Genomic DNA, 18,825 nt, shown 5'->3' with positions numbered 1-18,825 from the left:
GTAGTCTATCTGTCCATTACGAATCCATCTCGTGCTCCACTTCCTGGGTATTCCGGCGGCGGGCAGCTTGGAGGCCCACGCGTGTACGCTCGAGGGTCTCCTGGGCACGCTCGTCGTTCATGCGCATCATATCCTCCGAGTTGCTCGAACGAATGCTGAATGCACGCAAGTTGAACGAACTCCGCGCATCGTCGTCCATGTCGTTCTCCACCATCTGCGAACGCGAGGTGGGGTAGGGCAAAGGCACTGGGTGAGCAAAGAATACGTACAGTCGCGTACAATTTTGAAGGAATCCGCGTTACCAATGTGTTCGTTCTCGAGACGAATAAAGTTCCATTGCCAGCGGCGCAGCATCTCGAGCAGTGCTGCGAGGAAGGAGCGCAGCTGCAAAGACGCAGGGCCGCCAAACAGATAAATGACCCAAATGAAGCGCAAAAAGACGTTGGAGACAATCGCAAAGTAGTAGATCGGCCATACCTCCTCAAATGCAAGACTTGTGCGAAGCAGCGGGTATTTAGAGTGACGCTGTAGCAAGTTCCAGTCCATAATTAGGTCCCACGAGCTGGTGAAGATGGAGCTGATCGCCGCAAAGACAATCCAGAGCACAAAGTGCTTAGTGCCCTGCGAATTGTGGTGCCGGTAATTAAAGTAGAAAAAGGCATTTAGGATCGATGAGGCGTACTTGCCTGCATTCACCAGATGGATGCGGACCATACCCCGACTGTCTGCGTAACGGCGGAAGCACTGCACGAAACGCAAAAAGGCAGGGATGGCTGTGAGCACCGGGACCCACCATGAGATCGACATGGGACACACGTCAGGCTGATGGAAATGGTGATGGTACTCGCATCCAAGGAACCACAAGTTGCTCATCGAGTACGCGAGCGAATTGAGCTCGTCGCCGAGGAAGAAATCACGGAACTCGACCGAAGCAAAAATGCCGGCGCCAAAGACACGGCAAATACTCTTGACAAACCACCGGCGACTCGAGCTGTGCAACATGGGCAGTGGATTCAGCAAGAGAAGCAAGACAATCACGAGCCAGACCAACGGCCAGGTTGTGGGCGCAATATCGGTCGCATCCGGGCTCGCGAACGACACCCAGAAAAAGATGCTGAGCAGCAGCAAGAAGATCGCCGGCATCTCAAAGTACTGCGTCGGCTCGAGCGCATTGCCGGCATCCCACTCGAAAATAAAGACGGTGTTGATACGCACATGTTGCCACGCCGCGAGATTCAGACCAAAGAGCAGCGCAAAGAGCGTCGGAATAAATTCGGCCGCGTACAGCTGCAGAAGCTGCTTCCACTGCGGCAGCACCGCTTGCGTCTGCGGGTCCAGCGCGTCGCGCAGGCCCTGAATCGTAGCACAGAGCGCAACACCGAGGTATACGCCCGTGCGGAACACACTCTGGTGGTGATTGTGCTCACGCATACCTGGCGGCAGGCTGAACGGCTCGCGCAACACATCGCGCGCCCGCTTACTGTCGCCGTGCTCAAAGTACGACGTAAAGATTTCTTCGGTCGCACGCAGCAGCTTTGGCACCGTCTCGGAGGTGACGAGCGGCGTGGGCATCACACGGCTTGAGTAGTAGAGGTGCAGCGTCTCGACGTTTAGCGTCTTGTCAAACTTTTTCAGGATCTTGGTAAAGCCCGTCCGGTTCAAGATGCGGTAGTTGTTTAGAATCTCGAGAGCACGGTAGTTTTCAATCACCGCCTCCCGTAGCTTCTTGCGCGCGGCTTTGTACCGCACTGGGTCATGTTCAATACGCAGCTGGTTCTCACCAGGGGCCTGGGGGTGCAGCGGGCCGATATTGAGCGCCTGCATGTGCTCGATTGCCTGTGCACGCCGCTTGTCGCCGGCATCGGCCGTGTTGGGCGACGAGGGCGATTTGGCGAGGTGCTGCGCATTAAGGCGCGCACGCTGCAGACCCTCGGCATCCATCTTGACTGGCACCGCGGAAAAGATGCGCGAAAGGCCGCCGTGGTTGACCACTTCGTTTGTCTTGGCTTTGAACTCGCGACGGTGCTCGGCGAGCTCACTGAGCTGTGTAACCAGAGTCGAGAGGCGCTCAATAGCCTCGCGCTCACGCTCCTCGTAAAAGTGCACAATACGCGCCACTTCGTCGTCGAGCGCATAGAAGAACTTGCGCTCCTCAGAGTCAAACAGCTTCTTAATGAGCTTGTGGATGTCAATGTTATCATTATCGCCTTCTTCCGGCACGACCCACGATGTCGGCATGCGGTGACGGCCCAAGTCCTTCACCGTAGGACCGGCATACGCCTCGGGTTCCTCAGACAAGCGGGATTCGCCGTCGAGGACCTTGTTGGTCTTGGTGCCGTCCGCATGCAGCACCGAATGAACGGACGCGGACGAGGGTCCAGGCTGGGGCTCCTCCTCCTCCGGAGCCTCGATATCCGCGGCACCGTGCAGCAGCGAAAGGCCGGTATCCTTCAGACTCACTTCGGGCAGCTCGTCCTCGATGGCGCCCGGCTCAGGGTCCTTGTATTCGGGCGCCCCATTCGAGCCCTTGAATACGCTTGTGCCGCGGCGAATCAGCCGCGCGGCTCTGTTGCGTGCTTGCTCTGGCATATTTGGGAAGCGCATCTGCGAGTTGCGTGCCTGACGCAGCTCATAGTGCTCGTCGACGCGCTTGATGAGCTTCTTTAGCCCACGATAGTTAATGTAGGCTTTGCGCCATTCGTCCACGGCATTCTCCTCCAGATACCGTGCGCTATTGTGAGCATTATTGTACGTACAACTTCATCGTCCGCGGAGGACGCAGTCAAGATGCGCCGTGCCACTGAAATTTTAGTCCACGTGGGCACGTTTCAGGGAAGGGCGGTCGAGCGAGGAAGACGCAGAGGGCACGGCTTGCAATGGGACTGTATGTCGTTGCTATGAGTTATAGATACAGTAAAGCAGAACTGAATCGAGTGATTAACAATTGCCACCTAGCCATGAGCGATCGGATCATGACATGGCAAACCATGTCATGGATGCGCGACACGGATCTCTTCTCCCACATGGGGCAAGCATATGCGTGTCATAATGCAATACACAGCAGCAACCCAGCTACGCCTCCCACCGCATGTCCTAGCACCACAATATAGTTCCTACCTAGAAATGTCCTACAATTTTTCGGCCCTGAGCAGTCATCGTCGAGACTCTGCCCAGATTCCTATACCGTTGCAGTGTTGATCTCGACCCCCACGAGAACCATTGGCCCTCTTGGCACCCTCATCGCAGGAATTAACGATTGGGTGTGGCTGGGAGCTGTCATGTCAGTGTTACCCCCCCACGTACGCTTGCGTTTTTGATCAAAGAACAAAAGCGCGCTGGCCGCGCCTTTCTACCCTTCTCACGTGACGCGAAGACTTGCCTTTTGACCATGCTGCGAGCGATCGGCGTGCGTGCGCAGCTCGCGCAAGGGCTGCGTGCCGTGCTCGGCATGGAGCACACTGCGTCTCTGCATACCACTGCTCCCGTCGAGGAAAGCAAGCGGCGGCGTGCGTCGCGTCTGCGCCGTACTGCAAATTTGGAGCGCCGCGACATCAAGGAGCGCCTCTTTGCGCTGTCGCGCCCCGACCCTGTGCTTGCACACCAGCTGAACGACGAGGGCTATACATACTGGAAGAACTCGGAGCTTGCGCAGCTTATTCTGTCGAAAGAAGAGGTGTGGGGCCTCGCCGAGGACCGCCGTGGCCAGCTCGTGCCTGTCGAGCCCCTGCCGCGCCCCGACGACGCGCAAGTCGACGCGCAGGCCGCCGAGTTTGGCGGCCCCCGCCGCCTGAACTTTGGCCTGGGCGAGGAGGAGCGCCGTACGCTCTTCCAGTCGCTCCCCCGCGTCATGACGGAGGACCGCGTGCTGGACGCGGCGAGCGTGCACGCCGGCCGTGACCAAGGCGCCGATATCCTTGCTGCTGAGCACGCCCAGAGCGAAGAGGAGCAGCAGCAGAGCGCCGCCGCGCTGGCGCGTATCCTGGACCTGCGCAACGCGAGCGGCAAAGGCATCCAGGTGGAAAACACGCGGCGGATTGTGCAGCACTTTGGCGCACGCGAAAATGGCCAAGGGCCCGATACCGGCTCGCCGGAGGTGCAGGCGGCGATCCTCACCTACCGCATCCGCAACCTGGCTGAGCACCTCGGGCAGGCGCGGCACGACCACAGCAACCGGCGTTCGATGGCGAAGCTCGTGCACCAGCGTGCGCGTGTGCTGCGCTACCTCAAGTCGCGCGACCCGATCCGCTACCAAGCCTTCCTGCCCCGGATTGGTGTCGAGGCGCGCGCAGTCGAGGGCGAGGTCATTGTTCCGGGCATGCCCAAGGTAAAGCGTATTTAGACAAACGAGCGAAGCAAAAAGCCTACTTGCCATTGTGCGAGAGCCTTACGGGCGGGGGGATACAGAGCGTTGCTCTCGTCCAGCAAGGCCTGGAGTTGGTCGCAGTGCGCAGGCGCGAGCGCGAGCGGGATATAGGGCACCTCGGGCGTGGTGTGGGTCGTATGGTACAGAATTTTGCACACCACCATGCGCCGCTGGACGTGCATCTCGACCAGCGGCTGGAACGCCCAGAGAAAGAGGCGCGACGCACCTGTGCCCAGCTCCTGGATGAGAAAGTGGTGCACGGCATGGCGCTCGGCCTGCTCGACAAAGTAGTGCGCGAGGATCTGCGCAAAGAGCGCGTCTTGCGGTCTTTCGTTGGGAATCGGGACGATGCTTGGCTGCAGGAGCTGTACGGCGCACGGCGCGTCGTTGGCGATTGCTGCGCCGAGCAGGGCGCCGCACGCGCAGGATACGGGAAAGGATTCACCCTGCGTTAGTCTCGCATCCTACGTGGCCACAGCACGGTGGGGTTCCAACGCTGCGGCGTATTGCGAATGCACAATCTAGGACCCGTAGTATCAGCCAGAGCGTAACGCTGCGCGGGGATGCTGTGCCGCCCCGCTGCCACGGTGGGTATCCGATGCTAGCTTTCTGCTGGTCCACTGACGCCCCGGTACGTACCTCCCAAGGCCCTTGGGCTTTTGTGTTGGCGCACGCTACGCCTACGAGCTGCGTGCTAGCCACCTTGAGCAGGAGTGTTCCCACCCAGATTTCGTCCGCGGCGGGCGTGCGGCTCGGCTCAACGTCGGCGCGCCCTTGCACGACACTGGCATTGAGGCGCTGGTCGCCATGGCACATCCACGCGTCCACGAGCTCCTCCCAGTTTTCTGATGGGAGCGCACGCAACGTCGCCGCGCCCCCAAACGTCGTGAGCGCAGCATGGCACGCGGCGCACCCCAGGCCCAGCACCGGAATATGCTCGGTCGCGAGCACGGCCCACGGAGGGCGCAGCATGCCGCTGTACGGCGCAGACGTGTGTGCACCGAGCGTGACGACCTGCGTATCGCCATGCACCTCGCCTGCGTACTCGCCCGCGACCAGCGGCCAGTCCAAATCGACGTCTATCGCGGCCGTGCCGGCTGCAAGCGACAGGACGACGCCGGTGGGCACCTCGAGGACTCGCGCCACGACCGCGTCTGCACCGGCGTTGCGCACGACCGCCGTCGCACGCGCTATGTTCCGGTGGTACTCAAGCACGGCCGTGAGCGTGCCCGGGCGGGGGCGCTGCACGCTCTGTCCTTCGTCCGACTCACGCGGCCGTTTGCGATCGGTCATGCATGAATTTAGACAAATTCGCCTTCGCCGTGGAGGCGCGCTTCCTCCGCGGCGGCGTCCAGCGCGGCGAGGTCCCAGTCGCCCGGGGTGCCGATTTCTACGAGGAACGACGGCGTGGGGCGTGCATGCCGTGCAAATGCGGCACGTACCGCCTCGAGCTGCGCGTCGGTCGCGGCATGGGAGACCCACGCCTGGAGCGGCACAATCCATAGCTCCCATACGAGCCGCAGCACGGTCGTCGCCTGCTCTGCGAGGCCCGTGCCGGTCGGTGCGAGGGCAAAGAGTGCGTCGATCGCGTGCAGCACATGCAGGATGCGTGTGCGGGGCGCCGAGGAAAGTAGCTCGGCGGCGTCCTCACAGACACGCGCGCAGACCGCCGTGCTGCGGTACAGCGGATAGGTCAGTGCGCGGCGATAGGATGCACGCAGTGTCGCGTCGAGGCCGGGAGACAGGTCCAACGGATCCGTCCAACACACGATCGAGCGCGTGAGCTTGCACACGGTCCACGCAGACTCGGGCGTAGGGTCCTGGAAAGACGTGCGGTCTTCGTACAGGTAGGCAAAGAGGAGCTGCGCGAGAAAGGCCGCGGCGCGTGCAGGCGCCGGCGTGCGTGTCTCTGCAATGTCTTCGCTGCGCTCGGCAAACGAAAGACGCTGCTTCAAGAGGCCCGCGATTTCGCCGTCCAGATCGACCGTGGAATCGCTGTGTGAGCCGCACAACATACAGGTACATGCCCTCGTCCCACTTTTCGCCCTCCATCTTTTCTGCCTGGCACTCGCGCTCAGCGTTAGAAAGCGGCGTGGGGTCGAGGATATCCATATAAGGTATGCGCCCGGCCGCGACCAGCGCGGTATAGGCCGGCGAAGCGAGCGGCTCGCAGAGCAGGCCGACAGGAAACTGGACTGTGGGCGCAGGCGCAGGCGTCGGCGCGGGTACGGGTGCGGGCGCAGAACGAGCACTGTCCTCTTCCTTTTCGAGACGCTGCGCATCGCGCTCGAGTGCCTGCATCTCGGTTTTCGATAGAATCTGGGGTTGGAGACGCTCGAGCCCCTCGAATGTCGTGCCGTGTACCTCTTTTTCCAGGCGCACCACGAGCTCCATGGCCGCCGCATCAAAGCTGCATCCGTCCACAGTATTCGCCGCATCCAGCGAAACCACCACATCGAGGCGTCGGACAGGCGCCGGGAACGTGAGACTGCGTCAGAAGTGCTACGTACGGCAGGTATACAGGGTCCATAAAGCACCCAAACGTCGTTCCTTCGGCCACAGCCCGCGCGGATACCGCCTGAATTAGCTTGTATGCCTACCTTGGTCTCGGCGCACGACACGCGCACCGTCACGCTCGCCGCGTCCTGCTGCAGCCGGTACGCCGGCGTCGTGAGCTGCATCGTGGAGGATTAGTCAGCTACGACCATGGACGAGGAGGCGTTGCGTGCGATGCTGCCGATGGGCTTCGGCAAGCAGGCGCCACGCAAAGGCAAGGCGTCCATCGAAATTGCGCCGGAACCTCAAGAGGAATACGATAGTGCAGAAGAAAGCGACGGGCCTGGCGCGTTTCCGCAGGTGCCGTCGACGCGCCCCGCACCCCAAGCTGCGCCTGTGCCGGAGCTGGAGCCTGAGGCGGAGCCTACGCCCGCGCCCGCACCTGTGCACGAGCTGTCGGACGAGGAGCAAGAGGCGACACGCAAGCGTGCGCGCCACGACCCTGCAGAGCTCGGCGTGGGACGTACGCTCGAGTACGCCGGCCTTCCGTTGGAGCACAATGTCTCCCTAAAGGATCATACCAAGACCATCTCTGCGTTGGCCGTCGATCCCTCTGGCACGCGTGTCGCCACCGGCTCGCACGACTACGAGGTCAAGCTCTGGGACTTTGGCGGTATGACGCAGTCCTTCCGCCCATTCCGCACCTGGGAGCCTGCGGAGAATTATCCGGTGGTCCAGCTCGATTTTTCGCCAATCTCGCGCAACCTGCTCTGTGTGAATGCGACGACACAGCCCCGTGTATACGACTACCAAGGCGACGAGCTCGCCGTGTACCGCAAAGGCGACGTCTTTATGCGCGACATGAAACACACCACCGGGCACGTCACTGAGGCGACGTGTGGCGCGTGGCACCCTACCGATACCAATACCTTTATGACCGGCGGATCTGACAGCACGATCCGTGTCTGGGACATTGACTTTTTGGCGAGTCAAAAGATTGTGATTGTGGTGCGGTCCAAAGAGCGCGGTACCAAGACCAAAGTGACGGCCGCCACTTACACGCCCGATGCGCGTGCGATTGTGGCTGCGTGCCAGGACGGTGCGCTGCACATGTGGTCGACGAGTGGGAGCTATGCGCGCCCGTCTGCAACGGTCGAGCGTGCGCATGCGAACCACGCTGGCGCGTCGGGTCTCGCGGTGGCGTCGGACAGTGTCACGGTCGCATCGCGTGGCATGGATGATACTGTGAAGTTGTGGGACCTGCGCAGCCTCAAGCGCCCAGTCGCGGTGCAGGAGAATGTGCCGTGCAGCAGCGAGCACTGCGAGGTGGTCTTTTCGCCGAACAATGAGCACGTCGTCACCGGCACCGCCGCGATTCCCCGGCAGGCCAAGGCGACCGCAACGCCGGACGACCCGGCCGACCTGCTGAGCGAGTGGGGCCAGCTGGCGGTGTTCTCGGGCAAGGATCTCGCCCAGGAGCTCGTGCATCCCGTGGACCGCTCGAGCGTGACGCGCCTCTGCTGGCAGCCGCGCATCAACCAAGTCCTTGCCGCGACGCGTGCTGGCGCCGTGCATGTATACTATGACGATGAGGCGTCGCAGCTCGGCGCCAAGCTCGGTGTGAAGCGTCGCGACAAGGTCCGTGCGAATCCGTTCGGCATCGAGCAGCTGGCCAACGGCCACGCGCCCGATGTGCCCATCTTTATGCCCGACGACGAGGACGCGGTATTCGAGACGGACGAGCAGCGTATCCACAAGCTGCGCCGCGACCCCGTCAAGACCAAGCTGCCGCAGATGCCGGTGCGTGGCCAGGGCCGTGGCGGACGTATCGGTACCTCGGAGACGACGCATCTCATCAAGGACATGTACCTCGACCAGGCACAGCTGCGTATGCAGGACCCCCGCGAGGCGCTGCTCAAGTATGCCGACAAGGCCGAAAAAGACCCGCGCTGGACCTCGATCTACGCCAAGACGCAGCCCAAGACCATCTATTCCAAAGAGACGGGCGACGAGGAGTAGTTGCTATTTAGCCCTGACGCACGTTTTCAAACGCACTCTCGGGGTAGTGGATGTGGTTCGCACTCGTGTCCAACGGAGAGAGCTGGGTTAGTAAGGGGTACGTACGCGTTCGCGGAAACGGCGCACGAGCGAGCGGTCGCTGTGCGTCGGTACATCGCCGCTCAGCTCCCAGAACATCACGCCGAGAAGGCCATGCTTCTGGATGTACTCGGCCTTGGCGTCTGCCGACGCAGGCGTGTCGTACGAAATGAGCTGGCCCTGGCTGGGGTCAAACGACCAGCCCGCACCCGCACGGGCATCAAAGCTCTCCTGCGCGCCTTGCAGCGGCAGCTCTTTGTAGCTGTACACACCCGCCTCGAGCGAGCCGGGGGCCACGCTGCCGTACGGCTGGCCGGGGCCCTGGGTCTGGTTAAAGCCGCGGCCGTACAGCGGCACACCAAGCACAAGCTTGCTGGGGTGCACGCCAGCCTTGCGGAAGAACTGCACGGCACGGTCCGCCGAGAGATCCGAGCCAAACATGTTCGCCTGGGCATTTGCCTTGCTGTCCCACGAGCCCGAAAAGTCGTAGGCCATCAGGTTCCAAAAGTCGAGCGACTGGTCCATACCACGCACATCGAGCGTCTCCATCTTTTGCGGCGCGCACGGCGCGGCAATCGTAAGAAGGTAGTGTGGCTCCTGCGGCGTAGCACGCGAACCGTATTCGTTGAGCGCCTGGCGCAGCTCACGCAGCAGGTCGACATAGACACGCGCCTCGTCGCGCGATTCAGGGTACTCCCAGTCGATGTCGAGGCCGTCGAGGCCGTTGTCGGCCAGCAGCTTGACGGCCGAATCGACGAAACGACGGCGCTTGTGTCCGTCACCAAGGCCTTTAAAGTTGCCCGAGTACGACCAGCCGCCGATCGAGAGCAGGAGCTTCAGATGGCGATGCTGCTTCTTGGCCTCGAGGAAACGGTGAAAGTTGCCGTAGAGGTTGCCTTCGCCGAGGTCGCGCTCGCCTTCGTGCTTAATCTCCTGGTCTGCCCACGTATCCGAGAGGAACACGGTGCCATCCTCGGCATTGATGTTCGCAAAAGCGTACAGAATATGTGTCAGGTCCGCAACCGGGACGTTGTTCGGCTTGTACCCACGCTGGTAAATCGACCAGTTGGGGAAGTAGCCGACCGATACATGGCCATCGACACTCGACGAGCCACGGTGGGACTTGAACGGGTTGGGGAGGTGGAAGGGCATCAGGGCAGCGAGAACAACACTAAGCGCGAGGTACACGGCCCATCGGCCCATTTGGCGGTCCGAGCGCGGCGTTTCTCACACGTGGCCAATGACGTTACGAGATCTACGGCCACTATCCCCACGGATTCTCCGCGGCCCAGGAGGGCAGGTCGGCGTCGTCTTCGGCGCCTGGGAGGGTATCCGTACGGTCCGTGCGACTGCGTTGGTGCGCCGGCTGGGGAAGCGAGGGGGGTATCGCAAGCGACGGGGGGTCCCATGCATCATCGGCGGTGGGTTCGGAAGCGAACGACATACCACTGAATTGCGAGGCAAGGCGTTTCGCCTCGTCCGACGACAGTCCATAGTGGTTGGCAGCTGCGACGACCGGTGAGAGCGCATTTTTGGGCTTAGAGGGGGCGGCAAGGGTGGCGTCGGCAGGCTCGGTAGGTTCCGGCGCAGGGGCCACCGCAGGCTCGGCAGGAGCGAGCGCCACGGGCTGCGGCGCGGCAGGCGTGGCCGGGACGGGCTCAGTGTGCTCGGCAGATGCGGGCTCGACAGATGCGGGCTCGACAGGGACGGGCTCTGCTTTGGCATCCTCTTTCACGTCGGCAGAGGTAGGCAGAGGCTCTGCAGCAGAATGCTCGGGAGTGGGAGGCTCGGAAATAGTAGGCGTCGCCTTAGCGGGCTCGGTCGAAGCAGTCACCTTTTCGGCAGCCTGCGCAGGCCCTTTCGAAGCATCCACAGCATTGACAGCCTTGGCGGGCTCCGACACAGCCGGAACAGCCTCGGCATTCTTCGCCGGAACTTGGTCCGCAGCCTTGGCCGGCGCCGCTTTGTTGGCCTCCGCTTTCAGCGGCTCGGTAGCACGGGGTGCCTCGCGCTTCACTGGCGACGTAGGCCGCGACTGCACGCTACGCGCATCGGCCACGGCCGGCTGCGGCGCGCCCGACCAGCTCTTGCGCCGCCCATTTTCGGGCTCTTCTTCGTCCTCGTCGTACTCGGTCGTACTCGCCTCGGCGGCGGTCGTCTTGACGGCCGCGCTGAGTGCCGCCGCCGTCTTGTCTTCGCGCGGGTTCTTGCGGAAGAACATGCTCTTTAGCCCACTCATTTTAGACTTGGGTGGTGGCGGCGGCGGCGCCTCAGCCTCAAGGTCAAAGACCACGTCACGCTCCGGCACCTGATCGAGCGACTCGGGCTCGTCAAAGTAGTCCGCGGTCGTCTTGAAGCCAAGCTCGCCGAGAACGAGCGGCGTCAGCGCACGGTACGCCAGGTGACCAGGCACGACATGCGTCACATCCACGTTCTCGATCCCGCAATCAAATTCGATCGGGTGCAGTCCTGCAATAGAGTGCAGGCCGCCCGACGTTGCGCGATGCAGATAGGCAAGGAGCCAATCGGAGCGCGAAAAGGCTGCGTTAGCAAGACGGCGTACCATTCACAAAGCGGCCCGACACGGTCGCGCGCACCTGCTTCCACTCGGCCTCGCGTGCCGACACCGGTGCGCCCATCAGGTACACGTTCTGCACAATGCCGTACGCCTTCTTCTGCGCGAGCTCGCGCAAGGCATAAAAGATCATGCGCGCACCGAGACTGTAGCCGACCAGGGTTACAGGGCGCACGCCGAGCTGGCGGTTCATGAGTACGTCCGCAAGGATAAGGCCTGCGGCACGCGCACGCTCGGTCGCATTCGACCAAGGATTATCGATAATATAGTTGAGTTTCGTGAGCCATAGCGGCCATGCGAGTGCTGGGTCAGAAGAAAAACGTACCACTAAACATGGCACCGGCAACGGTGGCGGCAAGGACCTGCTGCACACCTTGCACCAGCGTCTCGTTCCACAGAATCGACATGGCATTGCCCATCTCGCGCATCATCTCGGGCTCCCACATGATACTGAATGCGTCGCCCATCACCGGATCAATCACACCGAACGGGAGCGTAGGATCGTCTTCGGGACCGCGCAGGAAGCCGGGTACTGTCACGATACAGTTCACACGCTTGTGGTTGTGCATCGGCCGGAACTCAAACGTCTTGACGCTGCGTGTACGGCGGCTCATGCCGCGGCCACCGAGCGCTGCACCGCCGAGCGTGCCGGTGGTCGTAATCGCCGCTGCACCACCGACACCGCCCAGGAACGCAGAGGCGCCACTGATACCCACGCCACCGAGTGCCGCGCCGATGCCTGCACCGATCACAGGCGCGAGAAGACCTGCCGAGAGGCCGATTACCAGGCCGCCACCGACGGTCGCGAGGCCCATCATGACGAGACGCTTGCGCTGCGACGATGCCTCGCGCAGCGCAGCCACGCGGCGATCATCGAGCGTCTGCACATCCTCTTCGATCTCAAGGGCGTCGGTGATCCGCTTTTCAAACTTGGTCAGGTCCATCCACGTAAGGTTGAGCGCGTCGGCGACGCGCTCGAGCAGGACACGCGAGCGTGCGTCATACACGCTGTCGGCAGTGAGCACAAGGAACAGGTCACAAAGCACAGTCCAGCGGATATCGAGCGTAATGGTCTTGGACGACGAGCTGATCTCGGTCGTGACGCCTTCGAGCGTGTTTTGCGAAACGGGAGGCCCCGCCGGCTTTTCCGGCGGATGCAATGCGCCCGAAGGCACCGTCGGCGCAGCGGAATGCGCGTCTGCAAGACCCTCGCGCTCGGCGATCTGCGCGGCCGAGTTGGGGTCGGTCAGGACGGGTTTCTCGGTGGGGCTCGGCGCAGCGGCATCGCCGGAAGCGGCCTGGGCAGGCTCGGAAGCGGCCTGGGCAGGTTCTTTGGCGTCTGCAGGTTGTTCGGGCACGGCAGGCTCCTCCGACGGCTTCGTCTCGCTCGGCGTGTCGGCCGCGCCCTTGGCAGGCGCGCTCTCGGGCTCGGGTGCGCCGCTCGTCTCTTCCTCAGAGCCCGGCACATATCCTGGATTCGGGATCGTGTGTGTCGTAATCAGGCTGCGTGCGAGGTCCGAGGCAAGGATGCCGTGGTGCGCAAGCGAATCAATCATTGCTTGTTCTGTGTGAGATTCGGCACGTACCTGTGACATCAATGTCCAGGTGCTGGTACAGTCGTACCATGACACGCAAAAGCCACTCGCTTGTACTCTTAGACGCCGGCTTTGGCTCGTTTGGCTCGAGGCGCTGTACCTCCCGCACGAGGTCGTGTGCGGTGATGCAGCAAAGGCCGACGTATGCGATTTTCTGTGTCTCGGTGAGGAGCCGCTTGGTCATGGCGAGCTGCGAGATGGGCGCAGCGCTGGGATCTTCGCCCGCGTCCCCGATACGATTCATATCCTCCTGAAAGAGGTATTCTGTGGCGGCATGGAGTTCCTCCTCCTCCTCGTCTTCGTCGAGGCGGAGCTGTGTATACCCCTCGGCGTCGCCCGGCTTCTCGATACTCTCGTCCTCCGGGCGCGTGCGCCAGTCGTATCCACGCACATCGTGCACATCTAGGTGCTGTCCCGCGTGGTTTGTCGTCCCGCCGTACGCGTGCGAGGTCTGGCGGTGGGTCCGCCGCGCGGCGAGCGCGCGCGCTCCCTTTGCCGCGCGTTTCGTCGGCGAAAGCGGGCGGTATGCCCCCTCTTCGCTTTCACTTTCCTCTAGTTCGGTGTCGACATGCTCAATGGGCATCTCCTCCCACTCATCGTCAAAGTCTGCATGGCGCCCAAGCATGCTGCTTGGCCGCCATCTAAGGAGCGCGCCGGTATTATCACGTGACTTCTCCCACCATGCGTGTTGCGCCGGGCGAGGTACGGAGCGTAGCTGACGCAGTTTCTCGCGCGCCTCACGGCGTTGTTTGACGGGGCACAAGAAAAGCACTCGGTGTATGTGACTACGAAAAAGAGTACGTGGTTTCGCTGACGCAGGCGACAGCAGCGCGCTGCTGTTCCGCGCGACCGACGGCCAGAGCGCCGAAAAAAAGAAATACAGCACGGTGGTGCCTCCTACAGAGATCGTCGCGTTCCAGGAAGAATACCTCACACTTATGCGCACGCACCTCGCCAATATGCTCAAGAAGCGCGACAAGGCAAAGGAGCGCCGTGTCGATAAGCTGCTCGTCGCCTCGCGCAAGCGCATCGAGGAGAACGACGGAAAAGTCCGCATTGCCGGCTCCAGTACGTCTCTTGGCTCACACAGAACGTGGCGCAGGACGCCGGAAACGCATGCGCGCGCTGCACCGTGCCCAGCGCCTCCGCACTCAGCGGCGCGCCGCCGGTCACGCGTCTTCGTAGATGACATAATGTGGAGGGTCTGTGCTGCCGTCCCGCACGATGTACGTCCCTCTGGAAGCGCTGCGCCGCCGCGATGTGGTGAACACGGCCGCGACGGTGATGATGCTGCCGGCACTGGGGTCGATGCTGAACCTTGTGAAGGTGACGCTCTCGTCGATCCTGCAGGTTGTGCTCATGTGCGCCGCCGGCTACTACCTGGCCCGCCGGGGCGTGCTTGATAAGAAGACCCAGACGGTACGTCGTTCCGGCTGACGCAGAAATTGAACAAGCTCAACGTGTCGCTTCTTACGCCTGCCCTGCTCTTTTCCAAGGTCGCCTTTTCGCTCACGCCCGAGCGGCTGACGGAGCTCGCCGTCGTGCCGTTCGGCTTCGTGCTTGTGGCGAGTGTCTCGGCGCTGTCGGCCTACATTATGTCGTGGGTGCTGCGCCTGCCCAAGGGCCAGCGCTACTTTGTCGTTGCCTGTACGTTGCAAGACTAATACAGGTGCCATCACGCCGAACTCCAACACGCTGCCCGTCGCGCTGATCCAGTCGCTCGTCGGCTCCGTCCCGGAGCTGCACTGGGTGCGTGACGGATCGGACACGGACACGCCGGACGACATGATGGGCCGTGCACTTACCTACCTCGTCCTCTTCTCTACGCTCGGCACGGTCCTGCGCTGGAGCGTCGGCGCGAACCTCTTGGCCAAGGTCACGACAGAAGTCGCGCCGCCGAGCGACCGCCCGCTGACTGGCTACGCCGACGACGTGACCGACTTTTTGATCGACCAGCGCCACCGCACACAGTTTGCCGAGCGCGCACAGAGCCAGGACTCGCGCGCCGAGGCGTATCATGACGATCCGAACGCCGACGAAAGTACGGACCGCCATGTGCGCTTTGCGCCGGCGCGCGAGTCGCGTCTGCGTGCCGTCCAGCGCTTCATTGGCTCGGCGATCCGCACGGTGCTCGACTTTATGACGGTGCCGCTGTGGGCTGCGCTTGCAAGCTTTGTCGTTGCGCTGATTCCGCCGCTGCAGCGCTTTGTCGTTTCGCTCTCGTCCTTGGTCGGGGTGCTGAAGCAAGCAGGCAGCTGCAGTATTCCTCTGACGATCCTTGTGCTCGGCGCCTACTTTGCGGGCGACAATGCGAGTCCGCCGCCGCCGCCGACGACGACGACGACGGAGCAGGTGACCGAGGAGCCGGAAGAGATCCAGTCGCGCAACCCTACGCCGGACTACTCGTGGCGCACGATCACCGCGGCTACGACTGCCCGCATGATCCTCACGCCGCTCCTGCTGCTCCCGATGCTCACGTATGTCTGCCTCGTGTCGCGCTCCAAGGTGGTCGACGACCCCGTGTTTATCGCCTGCGCCTGTCTCGTGATTGGATCGCCGCCGGCGCTGACCCTGGCGCAGATCACGTCCCAGCGTGGCGATCCCAACAGCAACGTCGAGTACCTGATCAGCGGCACGATCTTTGTGTCCTATATCATTCTGACCGCCCCAACGACCGTCGCACTCGTGATGACGGCACTGGTCATCGACGAGTACCAGGCCAAGTTCATTGTTGCACGTCTCTTTCCCTCCATGATAGCTACATAGTTCGCGACTGCCACCGGTTGATCAGTGCATTGACACCGGCAAATGACTCGCCGCTTTCTTCCTCCTTCTCCTCGTCTTTTGGCTCGGTACGGAAGGCCGCAGCGACAAGCCGGCCTTGGCGGTGCTGCGCATCGGCGGCTTCTTTTTCCCAGGGCTTTTCGGGGCGCACGCCAGAGCTCTGGGCGGGGCGCTTGGTGAGCTTGCGCTGTCCTTCGCGCTGCGCGAGAAGCGCGGCACCGAACTGTGCGTGGGCGGCCGAATGGTCGCTCGAGGGCCTCGGAGAGGGTTTGGGAGAGGGGTCGGGGGAGGGCGAGACCGACTTGGGCGGCGCGGGCTTGGAGGGAGCACGCTTAGGTTCGGGCTCACTTGGCGGCTCAAAAGGCTCGGGGTCGGACTCGAGCGGCTTCTCGGCCTCGGCAGGCTCGGTGGGCTCGTCCAGCGGTATCAAGACATGCTCGTTAGTCTCTTTGGGCGTGTCTTTGGCATGCTCGGGTTCCGTTTCTTTAGGGTCCTCCTTGGGCTGCTCCGTTTCCTTTGCTTCTGCCGCAATCTCGGCCTGCTTTTCATCCTCGGTTTCTAGTACTCCTGATTCTTTCACATCCTTCTCCTCTTCCTCATCCTCAAAGGGAGGCACATACACACCTTTCTGCGCGCCGGCTAGTTCGCGGGGCTCGCTCGCCGGCTTGGGCGACGACGTAGTACTGCGTGGCGCGGCAACAGGTGGTGACTGTACATTCCTGGGCGCTTCAGCGGGCTTGGCCGGCGCACTGCCTTGCTTCTCCGCCTTGTCCTCTCTTCTCTCTGCCTCGACACCGTTGGGTGCCGGCGGCCACTTGGGCTTGGGATGGACAGCAGCCACCTTTTCGGCGGGCTTTGGCGCATCAGACTGGCGCAGCTGTTCCATGCGCGTCTTGACGCTCGGCGCGCCGTCAAGTGCATCGGCATCGCGCGCCTGTGGCGCGGGCGAGACCGGACGCGATGCCGGGCTCGCGTCGATGCCGGGCGACGTCGCTGCGTCGACGTACACCTTGGGCTTGGGCTTCGGCGGCGGCGGCTTGCTCGCGACGTCCCACGTCGACGAACGCTGCGGCGCCATGGCGGGAACCGGCTTGGGCTTGACCGCTGGCTTTTCGACCGCCGGCGGTGACGCAACACGCGGCGCCACCGGCTTGCGTGCAATCTGTGGCTTGGGCTTGGGCTGAGATGGCGCAGGGCGTTCCTCGTCGTCGTCCCAAGCCGGCGCACGCTCAGCCGCGACACTCAGCCCCTCGATACCCAGCAAGTCGCCGACGGCCGGCTCTTTGGTCGGTGTCGGCCCCGGCCCGAGGAGTGCCTCGAGCGCGCGCTCGTGCGCCTCAATCGATGCGAGCTCCTCCTGTTGGGGCGGCTCGGCAGGAAGCGACGTGTCGCCAGCGGTGCGTGCGCTCTCTTCTGCAAGCAGTTCGCTGAGCGAGCGCACCGGCCGCTGTGCCGGCTTGGGCCGCGCGCCGACCGCGTCCTGGAGGTTTTGAATTTGCCCCCGGACGCTGCTGGCATCCGGCATATCGATCGCGATGCTGCCCTGCGCGCCGCTGCCACGCGCGCGGATGCGAAAGAGGTTCATCGGCTCAGCGTCCTCCGGTGCGTCTTCGTCGCTGGAATGCATGTCGACGGCCGTGTGCGCCGGCGTCTCGGTCTTGGCCGCATGTGTGCGATCCGGACGCGCGCGCGGCTTGTACGCGAGCGGCGCTTCTTGGGTGCGGAAGTTGGCGGCCATCGCCTTGACGGTCCCCTTTGGCTTTGCGTTGAGTTCCTCGAGGCTCGGGAAGCGTGCCGATGCCTCGTCAACTTCGCGCGGATCCGGCTTGGGGCTTTCGCGTGCGTCGGTGCGTTCGAGGCGTGCGGCCGTCGCCGGGCGCGGTACGGGGCTTGCGCGTGCCGGCGCCTGGGCCTCGGCGCCCTTGGGGTGCAAGAGGTGCTGGATGCGATCGAGGACTTGGAAGACTGTCGGCCTGCGTTTCGGATCGACCTGGAGCATGGAGCCTGTGTGAGAGACTGTAACGTACTGATCAAAGAGCGCATTGCCGGCGAGTAGGGCGGGTGCGGAGGCATTTCGTATCGCCCCGCGAGGATCGCGGCTGGCCCGCCGTTTGGCCCTTCGAACGGCGTCGTGTAAAAGCATAGTTTGTACAGGAGCACACCCAGTGCCCACACATCTGCGCGCTCGTCAATGACGAGCTCGAGGCGCAGGTCGACCATCTCTGGTGCGCGGTACCAGATCGTAGTGTGCATGTTGAGCTCCTTTTCGAGCTGTTTCTTTTCGTCCGGCGTACGCGCCGGCCTGCGATCGCGCACCTCGAAGCACGAGCCAAAGTCGCACAGCTTGAACTGCGGTGGGCTCGCCTGGCTCATGAGGATGTTTTCAATCTTCAAGTCGCGGTGGACGAGCACCGGGTCCATTGTGTGCATCACATGGACGCCGCGACACACGTCGCGAAAGATGCGCAAAACCTCTCCCTCGTCGAGGCGCTTCTGCAGGCGCGTGTTGAGAAAGTCGATCAGTCCGCCCCCCGCACAGCACTCCATCAGGATAAAGATCTCCCAGCCGTCGCCCTGCAGGTTCGCCGCCGAGGCCTCGACAAAGTGCACGATCGACGTGTGCCCGTGCAGCAATCGATGGTGCGCGACCTCTGCACGCACGGCGGCGAGCGCGTCCTTGTTCCAGATGCACATGTGCTTCAGGACGAGTGTCGCGGTCGTCTCGCCGCTCGGCAGCTGCACCGCCTTGTCGGCCTGTACAAGATAGACATGCGCAAAGCCGCCCTGACTCAGAAAGCGCTGCACCGTCACGACATGCTCGCCAATCTTGACGCGCGTCCCAGGCACAAGCCGCCGCTGCCCCTGGAACGGCGCCATGGCTCCACCTGCATTGGCCATGGTCCGTGTCCAAGCCC

The 18,825-nt window shown here is 62.8% G+C and overlaps 9 protein-coding genes across 9 annotated transcripts; 4 read left to right on the top strand and 5 right to left on the bottom strand.

Annotated features, from left to right (window-relative positions):
- Nucleotides 1-16: 16 nt before the first annotated feature.
- SYG1 (Xenotropic and polytropic retrovirus receptor 1) lies at nucleotides 17-2,764 on the bottom strand (the record flags this gene model as incomplete). The annotated part of the gene is made up of 3 exons (XM_060266195.1): nucleotides 17-246; nucleotides 303-2,731; nucleotides 2,757-2,764. 3 exons carry the CDS (start codon nucleotides 2,762-2,764, stop codon nucleotides 17-19), a joined length of 2,667 nt encoding a protein of 888 aa, XP_060122178.1.
- A 624-nt stretch (nucleotides 2,765-3,388) lies between these two features.
- MJAP1_002251 (uncharacterized protein) lies at nucleotides 3,389-4,339 on the top strand (the record flags this gene model as incomplete). The annotated part of the gene is made up of 1 exon (XM_060266194.1): nucleotides 3,389-4,339. One exon carries the CDS (start codon nucleotides 3,389-3,391, stop codon nucleotides 4,337-4,339), a length of 951 nt encoding a protein of 316 aa, XP_060122177.1.
- Nucleotides 4,340-4,361: 22 nt separating this feature from the next.
- Nucleotides 4,362-7,044, bottom strand: MJAP1_002250 (uncharacterized protein; the record flags this gene model as incomplete). Its single annotated transcript, XM_060266193.1, is given in 7 exon segments — nucleotides 4,362-4,383; nucleotides 4,403-4,728; nucleotides 5,003-5,629; nucleotides 5,671-6,358; nucleotides 6,381-6,851; nucleotides 6,874-6,941; nucleotides 6,964-7,044. 7 exon segments carry the CDS (start codon nucleotides 7,042-7,044, stop codon nucleotides 4,362-4,364), a joined length of 2,283 nt encoding a protein of 760 aa, XP_060122176.1.
- Nucleotides 7,045-7,069: 25 nt separating this feature from the next.
- MJAP1_002249 (uncharacterized protein) lies at nucleotides 7,070-8,878 on the top strand (the record flags this gene model as incomplete). The annotated part of the gene is made up of 1 exon (XM_060266192.1): nucleotides 7,070-8,878. The coding sequence occupies one exon, from the start codon at nucleotides 7,070-7,072 to the stop codon at nucleotides 8,876-8,878; it is 1,809 nt and encodes a 602-aa protein (XP_060122175.1).
- A 7-nt stretch (nucleotides 8,879-8,885) lies between these two features.
- MJAP1_002248 (chitinase) lies at nucleotides 8,886-10,108 on the bottom strand (the record flags this gene model as incomplete). Its single annotated transcript, XM_060266191.1, has 2 exons — nucleotides 8,886-8,960; nucleotides 8,984-10,108. The coding sequence occupies 2 exons, from the start codon at nucleotides 10,106-10,108 to the stop codon at nucleotides 8,886-8,888; spliced, it is 1,200 nt and encodes a 399-aa protein (XP_060122174.1).
- A 112-nt stretch (nucleotides 10,109-10,220) lies between these two features.
- MJAP1_002247 (uncharacterized protein) lies at nucleotides 10,221-13,751 on the bottom strand (the record flags this gene model as incomplete). The annotated part of the gene is made up of 4 exons (XM_060266190.1): nucleotides 10,221-11,497; nucleotides 11,520-11,834; nucleotides 11,857-13,095; nucleotides 13,118-13,751. The coding sequence occupies 4 exons, from the start codon at nucleotides 13,749-13,751 to the stop codon at nucleotides 10,221-10,223; spliced, it is 3,465 nt and encodes a 1,154-aa protein (XP_060122173.1).
- A 56-nt stretch (nucleotides 13,752-13,807) lies between these two features.
- Nucleotides 13,808-14,311, top strand: MJAP1_002246 (uncharacterized protein; the record flags this gene model as incomplete). The annotated part of the gene is made up of 4 exons (XM_060266189.1): nucleotides 13,808-13,828; nucleotides 13,851-13,923; nucleotides 13,946-14,194; nucleotides 14,217-14,311. The coding sequence occupies 4 exons, from the start codon at nucleotides 13,808-13,810 to the stop codon at nucleotides 14,309-14,311; spliced, it is 438 nt and encodes a 145-aa protein (XP_060122172.1).
- A 39-nt stretch (nucleotides 14,312-14,350) lies between these two features.
- Nucleotides 14,351-15,881, top strand: MJAP1_002245 (uncharacterized protein; the record flags this gene model as incomplete). The annotated part of the gene is given in 4 exon segments (XM_060266188.1): nucleotides 14,351-14,545; nucleotides 14,569-14,773; nucleotides 14,796-15,837; nucleotides 15,851-15,881. The coding sequence occupies 4 exon segments, from the start codon at nucleotides 14,351-14,353 to the stop codon at nucleotides 15,879-15,881; spliced, it is 1,473 nt and encodes a 490-aa protein (XP_060122171.1).
- Nucleotides 15,882-15,884: 3 nt separating this feature from the next.
- Nucleotides 15,885-18,787, bottom strand: AKL1 (non-specific serine/threonine protein kinase; the record flags this gene model as incomplete). Its single annotated transcript, XM_060266187.1, has 2 exons — nucleotides 15,885-17,914; nucleotides 17,938-18,787. The coding sequence occupies 2 exons, from the start codon at nucleotides 18,785-18,787 to the stop codon at nucleotides 15,885-15,887; spliced, it is 2,880 nt and encodes a 959-aa protein (XP_060122170.1).
- Between the last annotated feature and the right edge of the window lie 38 nt (nucleotides 18,788-18,825).

Source organism: Malassezia japonica, chromosome 3 (genome assembly GCF_029542785.1).
Source record: "Malassezia japonica chromosome 3, complete sequence".
NCBI lineage: Eukaryota > Fungi > Basidiomycota > Malasseziomycetes > Malasseziales > Malasseziaceae > Malassezia > Malassezia japonica.
This window is presented reverse-complemented; position numbering and strand designations above follow the sequence as displayed.